The sequence below is a fragment of the Dendropsophus ebraccatus genome, chromosome 2 (assembly GCF_027789765.1).
Source record: "Dendropsophus ebraccatus isolate aDenEbr1 chromosome 2, aDenEbr1.pat, whole genome shotgun sequence".
NCBI classification, from domain to species: Eukaryota; Metazoa; Chordata; class Amphibia; order Anura; family Hylidae; genus Dendropsophus; species Dendropsophus ebraccatus.
This window is the reverse complement of record NC_091455.1, coordinates 215,794,721-215,810,072: the sequence shown is the minus strand read 5'-3', so window position 1 is coordinate 215,810,072 and position 15,352 is coordinate 215,794,721. Positions and strand designations below refer to the sequence as shown.

The 15,352-nt window shown below is 45.8% G+C and overlaps 1 protein-coding gene across 3 annotated transcripts in view; it reads left to right on the top strand.

Moving 5' to 3' along the window:
* LOC138784045 (ATP-dependent translocase ABCB1-like) overlaps positions 1–15,119 on the top strand; it is a 40,932-nt gene extending 25,813 nt beyond the window's left edge. For all 3 annotated transcript variants that reach the window (XM_069959490.1, XM_069959491.1, XM_069959492.1), the window contains 18 exons: positions 2,348–2,458; positions 3,745–3,870; positions 3,965–4,168; positions 5,171–5,341; positions 5,433–5,594; positions 6,431–6,607; positions 7,703–7,849; positions 9,068–9,169; positions 9,319–9,396; positions 9,520–9,603; positions 9,801–10,004; positions 10,752–10,852; positions 10,963–11,103; positions 11,192–11,348; positions 11,452–11,649; positions 12,524–12,730; positions 13,923–14,069; positions 14,185–15,119. In XM_069959490.1, coding sequence (XP_069815591.1) covers positions 2,348–2,458; positions 3,745–3,870; positions 3,965–4,168; positions 5,171–5,341; positions 5,433–5,594; positions 6,431–6,607; positions 7,703–7,849; positions 9,068–9,169; positions 9,319–9,396; positions 9,520–9,603; positions 9,801–10,004; positions 10,752–10,852; positions 10,963–11,103; positions 11,192–11,348; positions 11,452–11,649; positions 12,524–12,730; positions 13,923–14,069; positions 14,185–14,385 — 2,718 coding nt within the window. In that variant the 3' untranslated portion in view covers positions 14,386–15,119. The remainder of the gene's footprint in view (positions 1–2,347; positions 2,459–3,744; positions 3,871–3,964; positions 4,169–5,170; positions 5,342–5,432; positions 5,595–6,430; positions 6,608–7,702; positions 7,850–9,067; positions 9,170–9,318; positions 9,397–9,519; positions 9,604–9,800; positions 10,005–10,751; positions 10,853–10,962; positions 11,104–11,191; positions 11,349–11,451; positions 11,650–12,523; positions 12,731–13,922; positions 14,070–14,184) is intronic.
* The last annotated feature ends 233 nt before the right edge of the window (positions 15,120–15,352 follow it).

The window sequence follows — 15,352 nt, the reverse complement described above, 5'->3', positions numbered from 1 at the left end:
GTAGTGATGATCCCTCACCTGTGGCCCCCAGTAGTGATGATCCCTCACCTGTGTCCCCAGTAGTGATGATCCCTCACCTGTGGCCCCCAGTAGTGATGATCCCTCACCTGTGTCCCCAGTAGTAATGATCCCTCACCTGTGACCCTCAGTAGTGATGATCCCTCACCTGTGTCCCCAGTAGTAATGGTCCCTCACCTGTGTCCCCAGTAGTAATGGTCCCTCACCTGTGTCCCCAGTAGTGATGATCCCTCACCTGTGTCCCCAGTAGTAATGATCCCTCACCTGTGGCCCCCAGTAGTGATGATCCCTCACCTGTGTCCCCAGTAGTAATGGTCCCTCACCTGTGTCCCCAGTAGTGATGATCCCTCACCTGTGTCCCCAGTAGTAATGGTCCCTCACCTGTGTCCCCAGTAGTGATGATCCCTCACCTGTGTCCCCAGTAGTAATGATCCCTCACCTGTGTCCCCAGTAGTGATGATCCCTCACCTGTGTCCCCAGTAGTGATGATCCCTCACCTGTGTCCCCAGTAGTGATGATCCCTCACCTGTGTCCCCAGTAGTGCTGATCCCTCACCTGTGTCCCCAGTAGTAATGGTCCCTCACCTGTGTCCCCAGTAGTAATGGTCCCTCACCTGTGTCCCCAGTAGTAATGGTCCCTCACCTGTGTCCCCAGTAGTGATGATCCCTCACCTGTGTCCCCAGTAGTGATGATCCCTCACCTGTGTCCCCAGTAGTGATGATCCCTCACTTGTGTCCCCAGTAGTGATGATCTGCCTTCCCTGTGACCCCCATTAATGATAAGCCCCCTTCTGTGCTTCCCCCCAATCTCATTACATAATGAAGTAAAAAAACAAACACACTACTCACCTCTCCAGTCACTCCCCATGCTACTGTGCTGTTCCCTGCCGGGTGCCTGGTGCGGGCTGCTCGCTGATCTCATGGAGCAGCCTGTCAGGCGGACACTACTAGCTGCTCCAGATCACTCCTATATCGCAGGGCTAATGCATCCTGCAGTCTAGAAGTAAAAGACACAGATCAGAGAGATGATGGCTCCGTGCGTCTCCTGTCAGCCGTGTCTGCACTCTAACAAAGACACAGATGTCAGCAGCAGCGCCAGCACCAGTACAGGAGCAAGAAGTCCGCCATTACACTGGAGTCCCTGTAGTAAGCGATCATGCATTAGATACACAGGCCTACACTGGCGATAGATAGATCCAGCCCTGGTAACTCTGCCGGCTGTTCTGCCTCTTCTCACATCAGCACTCTTGGTTTCATGAGTTAAAGGAGAAGTCCGGAGAAAAATTTTATCTAAGCATTATATTCCCCCTCAAAAGTTATACAAATCCCCAATACACACTTATTACCGGAAATGCTTATAAAGCGCTTTTTTTCCCTGCACTGCATGAAGGTTTCACTTCCTGGATAACATGGTGATGTCACTTCCTGGATAACATGGTGATGTCACTTCCTGGATAACATGGTGATGTCACTTCCTGGATAACATGGTGATGTCACTTCCTGGATAACATGGTGATGTCACTTCCTAGATTACATGGTGATGTCACTTCCTAGATTACATGGTGATGTCACTTCCTATACTGAGCACTGAGCATCCCTCTGCCATCATCCTCTCCAGCAGCCAAAGCCCGCACAGCTCTGGGAGTCGGGTCATGACATCACCATGTTATCTAGGAAGTGACATCACCATGTTATCTAGGAAGTGTCATCACCATGTTACCCAGGAAGTGACATAACCCTGTTATCCAGGAAGTGACATCACCCTGTTATCCAGGAAGTGACATCACCCTGTTATCCAGGAAGTACATTACCATGTTACCCAGGAAGTGACATCACCCTGTTATCCAGGAAGTGACATCACTGTGTTATCCAGGAAGTGACCTCACCACGTTATCCAGGAAGTGACATCACCATGTTATCCAGGAAGTGACATCACCATGTTATCCAGGAAGTGACATCACCCTGTTATCCAGGAAGTGACATCACCCTGTTATCCAGGAAGTACATTACCATGTTACCCAGGAAGTGACATCACCCTGTTATCCAGGAAGTGACATCACTGTGTTATCCAGGAAGTGACCTCACCACGTTATCCAGGAAGTGACATCACCATGTTATCCAGGAAGTGACATCACCATGTTATCCAGGAAGTGAAGCCTTGATGCAGTAGTAGGTGCAGGGAAAAAAGCACTTTATAAGCATTTTCCGTAATAAGTTTTTTGGGGGGCAATAAAATACTTTAATAAATTTTTTTGCTGGACTTCTCCTTTAAGAGGCTGTATAAAATGGTAAATTCTTTTCTAACAAACTGTAAATTAAATTTCCTACAGGAGCCAAAAATAGACAGCTACTCCACCACCGGGTATAAACCGGACAAGATTAAGGGGGACATAGAATTCAGGAACGTGAAGTTCACCTACCCCTCCAGGCCCGACGTCCAGGTAAATAATTCATCTTATCGGAATAATGCTATTTTCACTGGAGTTCCCCTTTAAGCTTAAATTAACGTTAATTAAAACAAACATTCTACAGCTTCACCAAAGTCTATGTACTTGAAGGGATTATCCAGGAGTAAAAAAAACATGGCTGCTACCTTTCTTGTCCTCAGTTTAGTTGTGGGGTTTTTAAAGGGGTTTTAGAAAATTTATATAAATTTTTGATTTACTTTTATTTAAAAATCTCCAGTCTTCCAGTACTTATGAGCTGCTGGTGTTTTCTCTCCAGTGTGACACAGTGCTCTCTGCTGCCACCTCTGTCCATGTCAGGAACTGTCCAGAGCAGGAGAGGTTTTCTATAAGGGATTTGCTGCTGCTCTGGACAGTTCCTCACATGGACAGAGGAGGCAGCAGAGAGCACTGTGCCACACTGGAAAGAATACACCAGGACATACAGCAGCTGATAAGTACTGGAAGACTGGAGATTTTTAGACAAATCTATATAACTTTCTGACACCAGTTGATTTGAAAGAAAAAGAATTTAACCGGAGTACCCCTTTAAAGCGACTCTGTACCAACAATCTGACCCCCCAAATCACTTGTACCTTCGGATAGCTGCTTTTAATCCAAGATCTGTCCTGCGGTCTGTTCGGCAGGTGATGCAGTTATTGTCCTAAAAAAACAACTTTTAAACTCTCAGCCCCGTGCCCAACTGGAGTATGTGTGCCCTAACTTTGCACCACCCCTCCGTCCCTCCTTCCCGCCCTCCTCATCATTAGGGTTGCTCCAGGCAGATTGCCTCCTATTCCCCACCTGTGTGAGCACGGCACATGGGCTGGATCCTTAAGCAGCTGTGCAAATGTTCAGCATGGAGAAAATGTTCCTGTGGCATTCCTAATGATTAAGAGGTCGGGGAGAAGGGACGGAGGGGTGGTGCAAAGTTAGTGCACAGATACTCCCATTTGACACGGGGCTGCAAGTTTAAAAGTAGTTTTTTAGGACAATAACTGCATCACCTGCCGAACGGACCGCAGGACAGATCTTGGATTAAAAGCAGCTATCCGAAGGTACAAGTGGTTTGGGGGGGGTCAGATTGTGGGTACAGAGTCGCTTTAAGCTCAATTCAGTCATAGTGAATGTGGGTGGCGCTGTTTCTGGAAGAAAGCAGCTATGGTTTTCTACTCCTGCATAACCCCGTTAAGTACATTTGGTGAAGACATAGACTGTGCGCTTCAATGCTTCCCATGTATTATCTATGTACACTGTGACATGAGTTCTATCTTCTATTGAAGGTTTTGAAAGGTTTGAACCTGACTGTTCCCAGCGGTCAGACGGTGGCCCTTGTCGGGAGCAGCGGTTGTGGTAAAAGTACAACGGTCCAGCTCATTCAGAGATTCTACGACCCGGAGGAAGGCCTGGTAAGAGCGATATATATATATATAGTGACCTATCCTGCCACCCTCCTCATAGTCCTGGATGGATGATGACTTCTTCCACGTCTTCTCCTTATAGATCACCATTGACGGACAGGATATTCGTAATCTGAATACCAGATACTTAAGAGAGATGATCGGGGTGGTGAGCCAGGAGCCCGTCCTGTTTGATACCACTATAGCTGAGAATATCCGCTATGGCCGGGAAGATGTCACCATGGAGGAGATTGTACAAGCCACTAAGGAAGCCAATGCCTATAACTTCATCATGAAGCTGCCAGATGTGAGATCCTAGTCATGTGATTCCTATGGATGGTGCTGTCATTAGTCTTTTATTGAAGGGTTGTTTAAAAACTTTTTCAAAACTGATCCCAGAGATTTGTAATTTACTTCTATTAAAAAATCTCCAGTCTTCTAGTACTTATCAGCTGCTGTATGTCCTGCAGGGAGTGGTGTGTTTTCTCCAGTCTGACACAGTGCTCTCTGCTGCCACCTCTGTCCATGTCAGGAACTGTCCAGAGCAGCAGCAAATCCCCATAGAAAACCTCTCCTGTATTCCCAAAGTGGAAGAATACACCACTTCCTGCAGAACATAAAGCAGCTGAAAAGTACTGGAAGACTGGAGATTAAAGTAAAGTACAAATCTCTTGCACTTTCTGGCACCAGTTCATTTGAAAGAAGAAGAAAATTTGGTGAACAGCCCCTTTAAGAGTTTTCTATTCTAAGGGATTGTCTCCTGAATACAGCTCTTACTATAAGTTCTATTACATGGACACTAGAGCTGAGCGAAATTTTTAAAAGTTCTGTTCAGCAGGTTCACCAAACATTGCCACAAAGTTCATGTTTGTCCGGACTAAACCTTGAAATGAAGCGCAGTAAAACTCAAATGATTGCAGGCGTTTAGCTGTTATAGTGCGGTTCAGTAAGTTTGCTCATCAATACTTATCAGTCTGTGCTCCCCCGGTGTCCCCCATTGATCACGGCTGCCTCCACATCTGAGACAAACTCATCTCGAGAGTGACAGCCCGCTCAGCCAATCACTGGCCGCAGTGCTGTCCCGTCTCAGTCAGTGATTGGCTGAGCGGGCTGTCCTGGGAGGAGTTTGTCTTCAAAGTGGAGGCGGCTGTGATCAATGGGAGAGACCGGAGACCTGCTGGACACCGGGGGAGCGCAGGGAGGTAAGCATAGGCTCCTTTTTGTTTCTAATATACCAGCAGCAATGTGTATAAAAATGTGCGACCACATTTATGACTGATGATTTGTTACCACATTTATGGCTTCGCAGAGATTTGATACCCTGACGGGGGAGAGAGGAACCCAGCTGAGCGGAGGCCAGAAGCAGAGGATCGCCATCGCCAGGGCCCTGGTCCGCAACCCCAAAATCCTCCTCCTGGATGAAGCCACGTCTGCCCTGGACACAGAGAGCGAAGCCGTGGTCCAGGCCGCTCTGGATAAGGTAGTTCTGCCTCTCCGTATTGTAGGGACTTTCCTAACTCCCATTATTCTCAGGGTTATAACTCATCTGCTTCACTTTTACTATCTTACAGGCTAGAGAAGGCCGGACCACTATTGTCATTGCCCACCGACTGTCCACGATCCGGAACGCAGACACCATTGCTGGATTCTCTGAAGGCGTCATAACTGAGCAGGGCTCCCATGCAGACCTCATGAAGCGGGAGGGAATATACTACAAGCTGGTGACAATGCAGGTTAGTGCCAAGTGGATAAAACACTGACAGAGAAGGGTTATTGGATCTAAAAAATGAATTATGTCATATCTGAGAGCGGAGATGCGTGGGGAATCGCATCGGCACACTGAGGCAGGCGTGATTCCGAGCGGAGTCTGAGGAAGGGGTATCATTTGGAATTCTGCCACTTTTGCTCAGTGTGAACAGACGCTTATTGTATTAATAATGTTTTATGTTAAACAGATTATTTTTGGCGACATTTTTCCTAATTTCCCATTTTTCTATCTATATTATAATAATATATAATAATAATAATCCTGATATCTTGCAGTTCTCATTCTCACCACTGGGGATAAAACTAAGCTGAGACTTCCTGTTGTGTCTGTGGTGATAAGAGGAGGCTGCAGTAAAGTGATCTGTACAGCATTACAGCGTCATGTGATGTGACACCAGTAGATAGAGGAGACAATAGCAGCTCCCTGGGGAATGACCTCTTTACAGGTCACAGAGCGCACTCGGTAATATCTCACATTCATCTCAAGGGGACAGAGTCTGTCTATTGCCGTCTTTGTCCATGAGGCTTGCTGTAAAGCATGTCACTAAATGCTGTTAAAAACAGCTCAGGCAAGATGGCCGCCCCCATAACAATGTACAAAAAGGGAAATAAATAAAATTACAGTCAGAAAATAGTAAGAGATCGTAATAAAAGAACAAGTTTCAGTATATGACTCTAATCAGTAACAGAACATGTAGGTGACACATCCTATATAAGACTTCCAAGATGGATGGGGTCCCAGCAGTGAGGACTTTAATGTATTGTGATACATTTAACTATTTGTATTTGCTCTTCTTATTAGACGCTAGCTGCAGAAGAAGATAAGGGAAGCCAGGAAATCAAGGACATTACCTATGAAAACACCAAGGATATGCGCTCCAATTCCAAGCTAGTGAGGAGGAGGTCAAGTCGTCACACCAGCTTCAAGAGTACACACGAGGATGAAGAAGACTATGGGGAGAAAGACAAAGATGAGGAAGTGAGTGCCAGGATAGACCAGCAAACAATATTCTGTGTCTACAGCCGAGTCTCCATAGTAACAGACTACAAAGAAGCCATGTGAAGTCTGATATTATGCACTGATGCTATTTTTCATCTGTTCCATATTTCTTACTAAATGCAACCACGATGTGTAAGTAAGAAGTAGGGGTGAAAGTTACTATGTAAGCGGGATCAGACTACATAGGGCTTGTTTGTAGTCTGTAACTGTGGAGACTAATTGGTCTTTAACTTAGTTGTATCCATAAAAAATAGAATATTTTTAAGAAAGACTGAAAAGTTCGGAAACAGGTTGTCAAAGTTATTGGGGCTCCATGTTCTCACAGCCTTTGTTGTCAGGGGTATTGTATGCTTCCTCTACTCCCCATTTAGTTACATAAACTAGTAGGTTGCCTGTGATTTGGTATCTGCCATTTAGGTTAACGTGCCATTGGTTACTGTGTCATATAAGAAGAGAAACAATCACAGGGCAAATCTTTCTACAGGCAATAAATACAACAGTGACACCTGGTGAATAAAAATGTACACTACACCTCAGTGACATAAAACGCACTAAAGAGCAAACGTATCGCCCACTCATTTTATAGGATGATACCATTCACTTAAAGCGAATGTACCTGATGGTGATCTGATGGTGATCCGTGTATAGAACATCACTGGTGCGGGGAAGCCGGTGCTACAGTCCATTTTTTGAATCGCGGCCCAGTTCCTGTGTGTACAGCACCATTCTATCCATGATTACCGGGCCAGGGCCAAAGCACTGAAGGTAGGCCGGCCCACCCCCAGTGGGAGGAAATCCCCTCTGTGACGCAGCTCCATTAGAATCAAAGGAGCCGTGTCATAGAGGGGCGGCCCGCCTCCAGTGCTTCAGCCCTGGCCCGGTTCCCATGGATGGAACGGCGCCGTATAGGGAACCGACCCAGGTTAAAAAAATGAACTGCGGCACCAGCTAACTCATGCCGGTGCCATTCTATACATGGGTCACATTAAAACGAATGGACCTGATGGCACATTTGCTTTAAATAAAAATATGTTTGAGAACTATAATGAATACATCGGATATGTATATTTTCAGGTTGAAAAAATTCCTCCAGTTTCCTTCTTCAAAATTATGAAGATCAACAAACCGGAATGGCCGTACTTTGTTGTCGGGATCATTTCTGCCGCCATAAACGGTGCCACGCAGCCGGCCTTTGCTATTATATTCTCCAAGATTATTGCGGTGAGTAAATAGCCACAGGTTGACCTATCTGACTACAGTTTATACTTTGTGGGTGTTAGAGATGACAGGGAAGCCTTGATTTACATTAGAGGAACAGTGTGGATCATTTTCAGCAAGCAGACTGGGCACAGCTCAGGCTCTCTCCCACCTATCCCAAGTCCTGTCCCCACTTCCTGTGTTCTGTCCTGATCTAGCTGTTACTAGAGACAGCTAGGATTCATGGGGCCCCCTAGAGTGCAGGCCCATAGCAGCTGCATAGTCTGCCTTCAGGATAGCCCTGGGTACACCTCCAGTGCACCAAACTACTTTATTAGTATATATAGAAATTAGAGCAGTTCTCGGAACCGGGCGGCGTTTTAAAAAATCAACGGAATTATCAGAAGCTTCACAGCTGCGCCAACCAGGTTGTATGAAAATATTTGTCTGGTACATTCCCTTTAAAGGGACTCTGTACCCACAATCTGACCCCCCCAAAACCACTTGTACCTTTGGATAGCTGCTTTTAATCCAAGATCTGTCCTGTGGTCCGTTCGACAGTTATTTTCCTAAAAACAACTTTTAAACTTGCAGCTCTGTGCCAAATGGGAGTATCTGTGCCCTAACTTTGAACCACCCCTCCATCCCCCCTCCCCGCCCTCCTCATCATTAGAAATGCTCCAGGCAGATTGCCTCCTATTCCCCACCTGTGTCAGCCCGGCACATGGGCTGGATCTTTAAGGACCTCCCCACCCTCTTCATCAATAGAAATGCAACTGGAACATTTTCAACATGCTGAACATTGCACAGGTGCTTAACGATTCCAGCCCATGTGCCATGCTGACACAGGTGGGGAATAGGAGGCAATCTGCCTGGAGCATTCCTAATGATGGAGAGGGTGGGGAGGAGGGACGGAGGGGTGGTGCAAAGTTAGGGCACAGATACTCCCGTTTGGTACAGGGCTGAAAGTTTAACAGTTGTTTTTTAGGACAATAACTGCATCACCTGCCGAACGAACCCCAGGACAGATCTTGGATTAAAAGCAGCTATCCGAAAGGTACAAGGGGGGGGGGGGTCAGATTGTGGGTACAGAGTCGCTTTAAGGTTTTCACACATTCATGCTGTAGCCCCCAAGAAGCCCTTATTTCTGGAGCTTGGGAATTTTATTATATATTAAGCTTTACATTCTACATTAACCGTAAATGTGCAAAAAGCCTAATAACCACGTTCCTTTCCTTGTAGATATTTGCCGGCCCGGCCGATGAGATGCGACAGAAAAGCAACATGTTTTCTTTGATATTTCTAGGACTGGGCGGCGTCTCTTTTATAACATTTTTCCTCCAGGTAATTATTTCAGCAACATCACATCATGTTAAAGATAAAAACCCTAGTAAATATATGCTTACTGCTTGTATTATGTATTCTGACAAACCCAATGGTTGCCAGTGTTTCCCCGTAACATTCAGTATCATTTTCTGTTCTTCCTATTACAGGGATTCACGTTTGGGAAAGCAGGAGAGATCCTGACCATGAGACTCAGGCAGCTAACCTTCAAAGCCATGCTGAGACAGGTAGGACCATGCGAGGCGTGGGAAAGCTTTCTAAGACAGTTATTCCTATAGTTTACAGGGGGGCAACACACCTAATATGATACGAATTTGATATGAAATGAATTATTTTCTTTTATATTTCAGGAAATCGGCTGGTTTGATAACAAAAAGAACAGCACCGGCGCCTTAACTACCAGACTGGCCACCGACGCCTCCCAAGTTCAGGGGGTAGGTGCTTATCTTTGACTTTTTCTGGACATTAAGTTGGAACAAGGACAAAGAAGGGGGGGGGGAGGAGGGTGTTAAAGACCTCCAGGATGAGCATGAGACCCCAGAGGTTTAGGGCCCTATTACACGGGAAGATTATCACATGAAAAGTTGTTAGTTTTTTTTAATGTAAGCGATAAGCGATGTTTTTATTGCAGGCAACAGGATCCAGACTGGCCATAATGGCTCAGAACATTGCAAACTTGGGCACAGCGACCATAATATCCTTCATCTACGGCTGGCAGCTAACCCTCCTCATCCTCGCCATTGTACCAATCCTTGCAATCTCAGGTGTGCTGCAAATGAAAGCTATAGCTGGGCATGCCAAGAAGGACAAAGAGGAACTGGAAGTAGCGGGAAAGGTGAGTTATGTCTGCTGCAAGATATACAGCCAGACTGTATACAGACTAAACAGGGCGGAGAAGTGACTGCAGGATGGGGGAGTGACTGCAGGATGGGGGAGTGACTGCAGGGAGGAGGAGTGACTGCAGGATGGGGGAGTGACTGCAGGGAGGAGGAGTGACTGCAGGATGGGGGAGTGACTGCAGGGAGGAGGAGTGACTGCAGGATGGGGGAGTGACTGCATGGTGGAGCCCCACAGTGACAATCCCGACATAATATATAGATATAATAGATACATTTCATATACAACACAGATTAAGGTTCATTTACTTAAAGAGGTACTACGATGCAAAATATCTGTTGTTTTCAGATCAATTGGTGTCAGAAAATTACACTGATTTTTAAATTACTTCTATTTAAAAATCTCCAGCTTTCCAGTACTCATCAGCTGCTGTATATCCTGCAGGAGGTGGTGTATTCTCTCCAGTCTGACACAGTGCTCTCTGCTGCCACCTCTGTCCATGTCAGGAACTGTCCAGAGCAGCAGCAAATCCCCATAGAAAACCTCTCCTGTTCTGGACAGTTCCTGACATAGACAGAGGTGGCAGCAGAGAGCACTGTGTCAGACTGGAGAACAGGACATACAGCAGCTGATAAGTACTGGAAGCCTGGAGATTTCTACACAGAAGTAATTACAGATCTGTATAACTTTCAGACACCAGTCAAGTTGTGAAGTCTTCTATTATTATGTGCTTCTTCTATTATAGATCGCCACCGACGCTGTAGAAAACATCCGCACTGTGGTCTCACTAACACGAGAGAGAAAGTTTGAGGCCATGTATGATGAGAAGCTGGTGGGACCCTACCAGTAAGAGACCTCCTGATCTGTGTGTGCCGGCACTGGGCTGCTGGTTACCTGCCGGGATACGGCACAGAGATCCGTCATCTCACCCAATAATCCACTGTCTCTTTGTCTAGGAATTCCATCAAGAAGGCGCACATCCACGGACTGACTTTTGGACTCTCTCAGGCCATCATGTACTTCGCCTACGCTGGGTGTTTCCGATTTGGGGCATGGTTAATGGCAAACAATTACATTTCTATGGAAAGTGTATTCTTGTGAGTGTCTGGCGGTTGTTATTGAGCTCTCACCAACATCTGGTACAAATTTCTTGAAGAAATCCATTTCTGTATCTTTCCTTTTCAGGGTGTTTTCAGCCATTGTATTTGGCGCCATGGCGTTGGGTCAGACCAGTTCTTTTGCTCCAGACTACGCTAAAGCAAAGATGTCAGCAGCTCATATCTTCAATCTGCTGGAGAAGACGCCTCTTATAGACAGCTACAGCACTGACGGCGACAGACCTGTACGTAGAACTAGGATCATTCCTATTGCCGCCATCTTTTTGTTATCCTGTGTAAATCATATGAATGCAATGACTGACGCAAGACACTTTCCATTTACTACAGTCGCACTGTGATGGGAACGTCAGATTCCGAGGAGTTCAGTTCAATTATCCAACACGACCGGATGTGGCGGTGCTTCAGGGACTGGACATCAGTGTGGGCAAGGGAGAGACCCTGGCTCTGGTGGGCAGCAGCGGGTGCGGGAAGAGTACCACAGTCCAACTCCTGGAGAGATTCTATGACCCGTATGAAGGAGAAGTGGTAAGGAACGTAATGGACGTCTTATCCTCTACTGAGTAGTAGTAGTAGTGCTGTGCACTTGTCTCATGGCAAAGTGATGCAGTTGGCGATCCTACCGGAGCCCAGCAAGATTTTGTCTGCACAAAAGTCCCTTGACCCCCGGCTGGCTCCCCTGTGATCGTTGTCCTTACTGGTGGTATATAGATGCCTGTAATCTGCAACATAGACCAGGACACCGGGATTTGGGATGTTGCAGCATAATGGAGAACTTTTACTGAACACCTTCCTTACAGTGGGGGCATGGATCTTGAGCAATTGCGATAACAGTACCCTAGGCAGAGGATGGTCAGTGGCATTGTAGACCTTAACCTGTGTAAGGTGTGGTGGTTTTGTAGAACAATCCTGAGGTGTTAAATTCCTTAAGTTCTTGAGTTTGGCTTTAGGCTGGATTCAGTGGCATTGAAGAGGCAAAAACTTCTCATTTTTGGCTTGACCCTAACTGAGAAAAGACAAGACTGTACACACGATAATGTAGTCTGTAGTACACCTGATCCTGGTTTGCTTTTTGGTTCTTGCTCTAAACAGCTGCAGCTGACAACCTGGAGAAACATTGAGACCATTTGAGACAATTTGTCACTGAAAGAGTAGAAAAGGCTGGGTATGTATAGCTACCTAATTTGGGTTAGTAAGGTAAAGTGTTGCAGTAACTTTTTTTTTAGGTCTAAAGAGTGTAGATAGTTAGGCCATTTGGTTACTTCCCCTTTACTAGAAGGTTCTAGGAAATTCTTGAAAGTTAGAAGGCAGATCCTCTGCCAGCGAGTAGTGAGACACTACAGCTACTCCTGAGGTCCCTGTTACTTTCAGTCACTCCTCATCCATCATCATTGTCTTGTAGAGTGTGGACAACTCTGACGTCAAGGCTGTGAACATCCAATGGCTGCGGGCACAGATGGGCATTGTATCCCAGGAGCCCATGCTGTTTGACTGCAGTATAGCGGAGAATATCGCCTATGGGGATAACAGCCGGGTGGTGCCATTTGAAGAGATTGAAAGAGCGGCCAAGGCGGCCAATATCCAGAGCTTCATAGAATCCCTCCCTGATGTAAGTTTCAGTTTTATTTCTTACCTTTAAACTTGGACTCCATAATGGCCTCCCGGGAATGGATTCTTTAGACCTCTCCTGCAGAGAGCCACTAACTCTCCCAAGTCACACTGCTATCCCCTATTGGCTTCTTGACCAAATCTAAGAAGAGTCCTATGCTCTCTTTTGGTAGCAGCCAGGATGGTGATTCCGAGACATGTAAAATAAATGATTGTCGCCTTGATTCGTGAATGGAAAACTGAGCTCAGCTCCATCTAAAGGTCGGAACAGTTGGTTGTTGAGGAGCATAGGCCACCCTGATGTCTGTGTGATCCCTACTGATTGTGCACAGTTTCCATCTCTCCATCGATAGAGCTTGGTCACCAATCTTCCTGGGAACTTACTCAATGTAAGTTTCTTAAATGTGAATGTGGGCCCAACTCTGTAGGTTTCTTAAATGTGAATGTGGGCCCAACTCTGTAGGTTTCTTAAATGTGAATGTGGGCCCAACTCTGTAGGTTTCTTAAATGTGAATGTGGGCCCAACTCTGTAGGTTTCTTAAATGTGAATGTGGGCCCAACTCTGTAGGTTTCTTAAATGTGAATGTGGGCCCAACTCTGTAGGTTTCTTAAATGTGAATGTGGGCCCAACTCTGTAGGTTTCTTAAATGTGAATGTGGGCCCAACTCTGTAGGTTTCTTAAATGTGAATGTGGGCCCAACTCTGTAGCTTTCAATTAACCTATTTTTTATTTTTCTCCCCCCCCCCCCCCCTTTTTATTGTTTCCCCGTTTTCCCCCTCTTATTTAGGACCTCCTCCTTTTTGTCTTTTTCTCTTCTCATTGCATCTATTCTGCTACCTCTGGCCCCTTAAGTAATATTCCTATGGGTTGGGTTTGAATTTGTTTTATGGTTGGCATGACGCACTTACATTTCATATGTTCACTCCAATGGCCCCCCGCAGCGACCACTTTCCTCCATCCGGTCTCCAATCTCCTGATTTCAGCCCCGATCACTTGGTGCAGGATGCGCCTATCACTGGCCAAGCAACATATTAATTTATGCTCAACCCCCAGAATACCCCTTTAAAGTAAAGGTCTTCTTCTGAACACCATTAATTCATCTACAAAGGTTCAGAATGTTGTTTCTTATAATAAAGAACAGAGAATAAAGAGGTTATAAATCTGTCACTAAAATACCAGCTCTGTCCTACAGAAATATAACACCCGTGTAGGGGACAAAGGGACGCAGCTCTCCGGGGGTCAGAAGCAGAGGATAGCCATAGCCCGAGCCCTGGTCCGCCAGCCCAAAATCCTGCTGCTGGATGAGGCCACATCGGCCCTGGATACAGAGAGCGAGAAGGTAAGAGAGAACAGCATAGACCCTCATAGATATTCTGCTATGGATGTATTTGCGGGATTGTACCAAAAGTAAAATAGGGGATCGCAGTCTGAATGTTTCTAACATTTCTCCTCAGGTGGTACAAGAAGCTCTGGACAAGGCCCGGGAAGGCCGCACATGTATCGTCATCGCTCACCGGCTGTCCACCATTCAGAACGCAGATAAGATCGCCGTCATCCAGAACGGAAAGGTTGTAGAACAGGGGACGCACCAGCAGCTGCTGCAGATGAAGGGGGTGTATCACTCACTGGTCACAATACAGCTCGGACCCACATGACCAGAGCCCACCCTGTGACCCCCATCAGGGGTACAATGGCGTTTACCGATGAAACCATTCAGGACCAGTACTATAGACAGTGCCATAAGCCGGACCATACAGGCTGCTGAGCTCTCTCTCTCCTTATTCCTTCCTACATGGAACAATGACCAAATGTAAAATGATGTTGTATGAGAATCTTCAATGTGTATCCAATATATGGCGGGAGGAAAGAAAGGTGCTGGGGAAGGCCCTATTATAGGGAATAGGAGAGAGTGGCACTGTATGATGGGGGAACTCTTCTCTATTTATGGTGAGAAATGCCAAAGAATGTGTTTATTCCTTAAAGTGTCTGTACCTATCTCAATGAAGAAATGTAAGTTAAAGGGGTCTTCTGGAAATAGTAAAAAAGGGGTGGGCTGTTTGTACTTGAAATAGCGCCATGCTTGTCCATGGGCTGTGTCTAATATTCGAGCTGATATACCTAGATACACGCTGGCACTTTTTAGCTTTTTATTATATCATGAAATGACCCCTTTATTATTTTTTATAATCAATCCCTTGATATTTTGTATACTGTATTATATACCTCTTATTTAATAAGTTTTGATCACTTGATAATTTGGGAGACAGAGAAGTCAGAGAATGTTTTACTGCTGCTACCTCTCCATTTTATTTTTTACCACTCCAACACTGACATGAAGTTTATTAAGTTTTGAAGGATAAAAAAAATAAACTTTTCCTTTGCATTTCAATTTGGTTGTTTCTTTGGGATTATTTTAAAGTACTATTACTCTCCTTCCCCCTATGACTACAATGTAAACCGCATTCTGAACATAGATGTCAGGACTGTAGCTGGAATACAGTGGGGAACAGAACGGGAAGAAGGACACAGACTGAGCCCTAGCCTGGTCCCACCTAGCTGACCCTGTCTATTTGCCTTAGATCTAGGCGACTGCGGACAACCATGGTAAAACACTGAACAGAG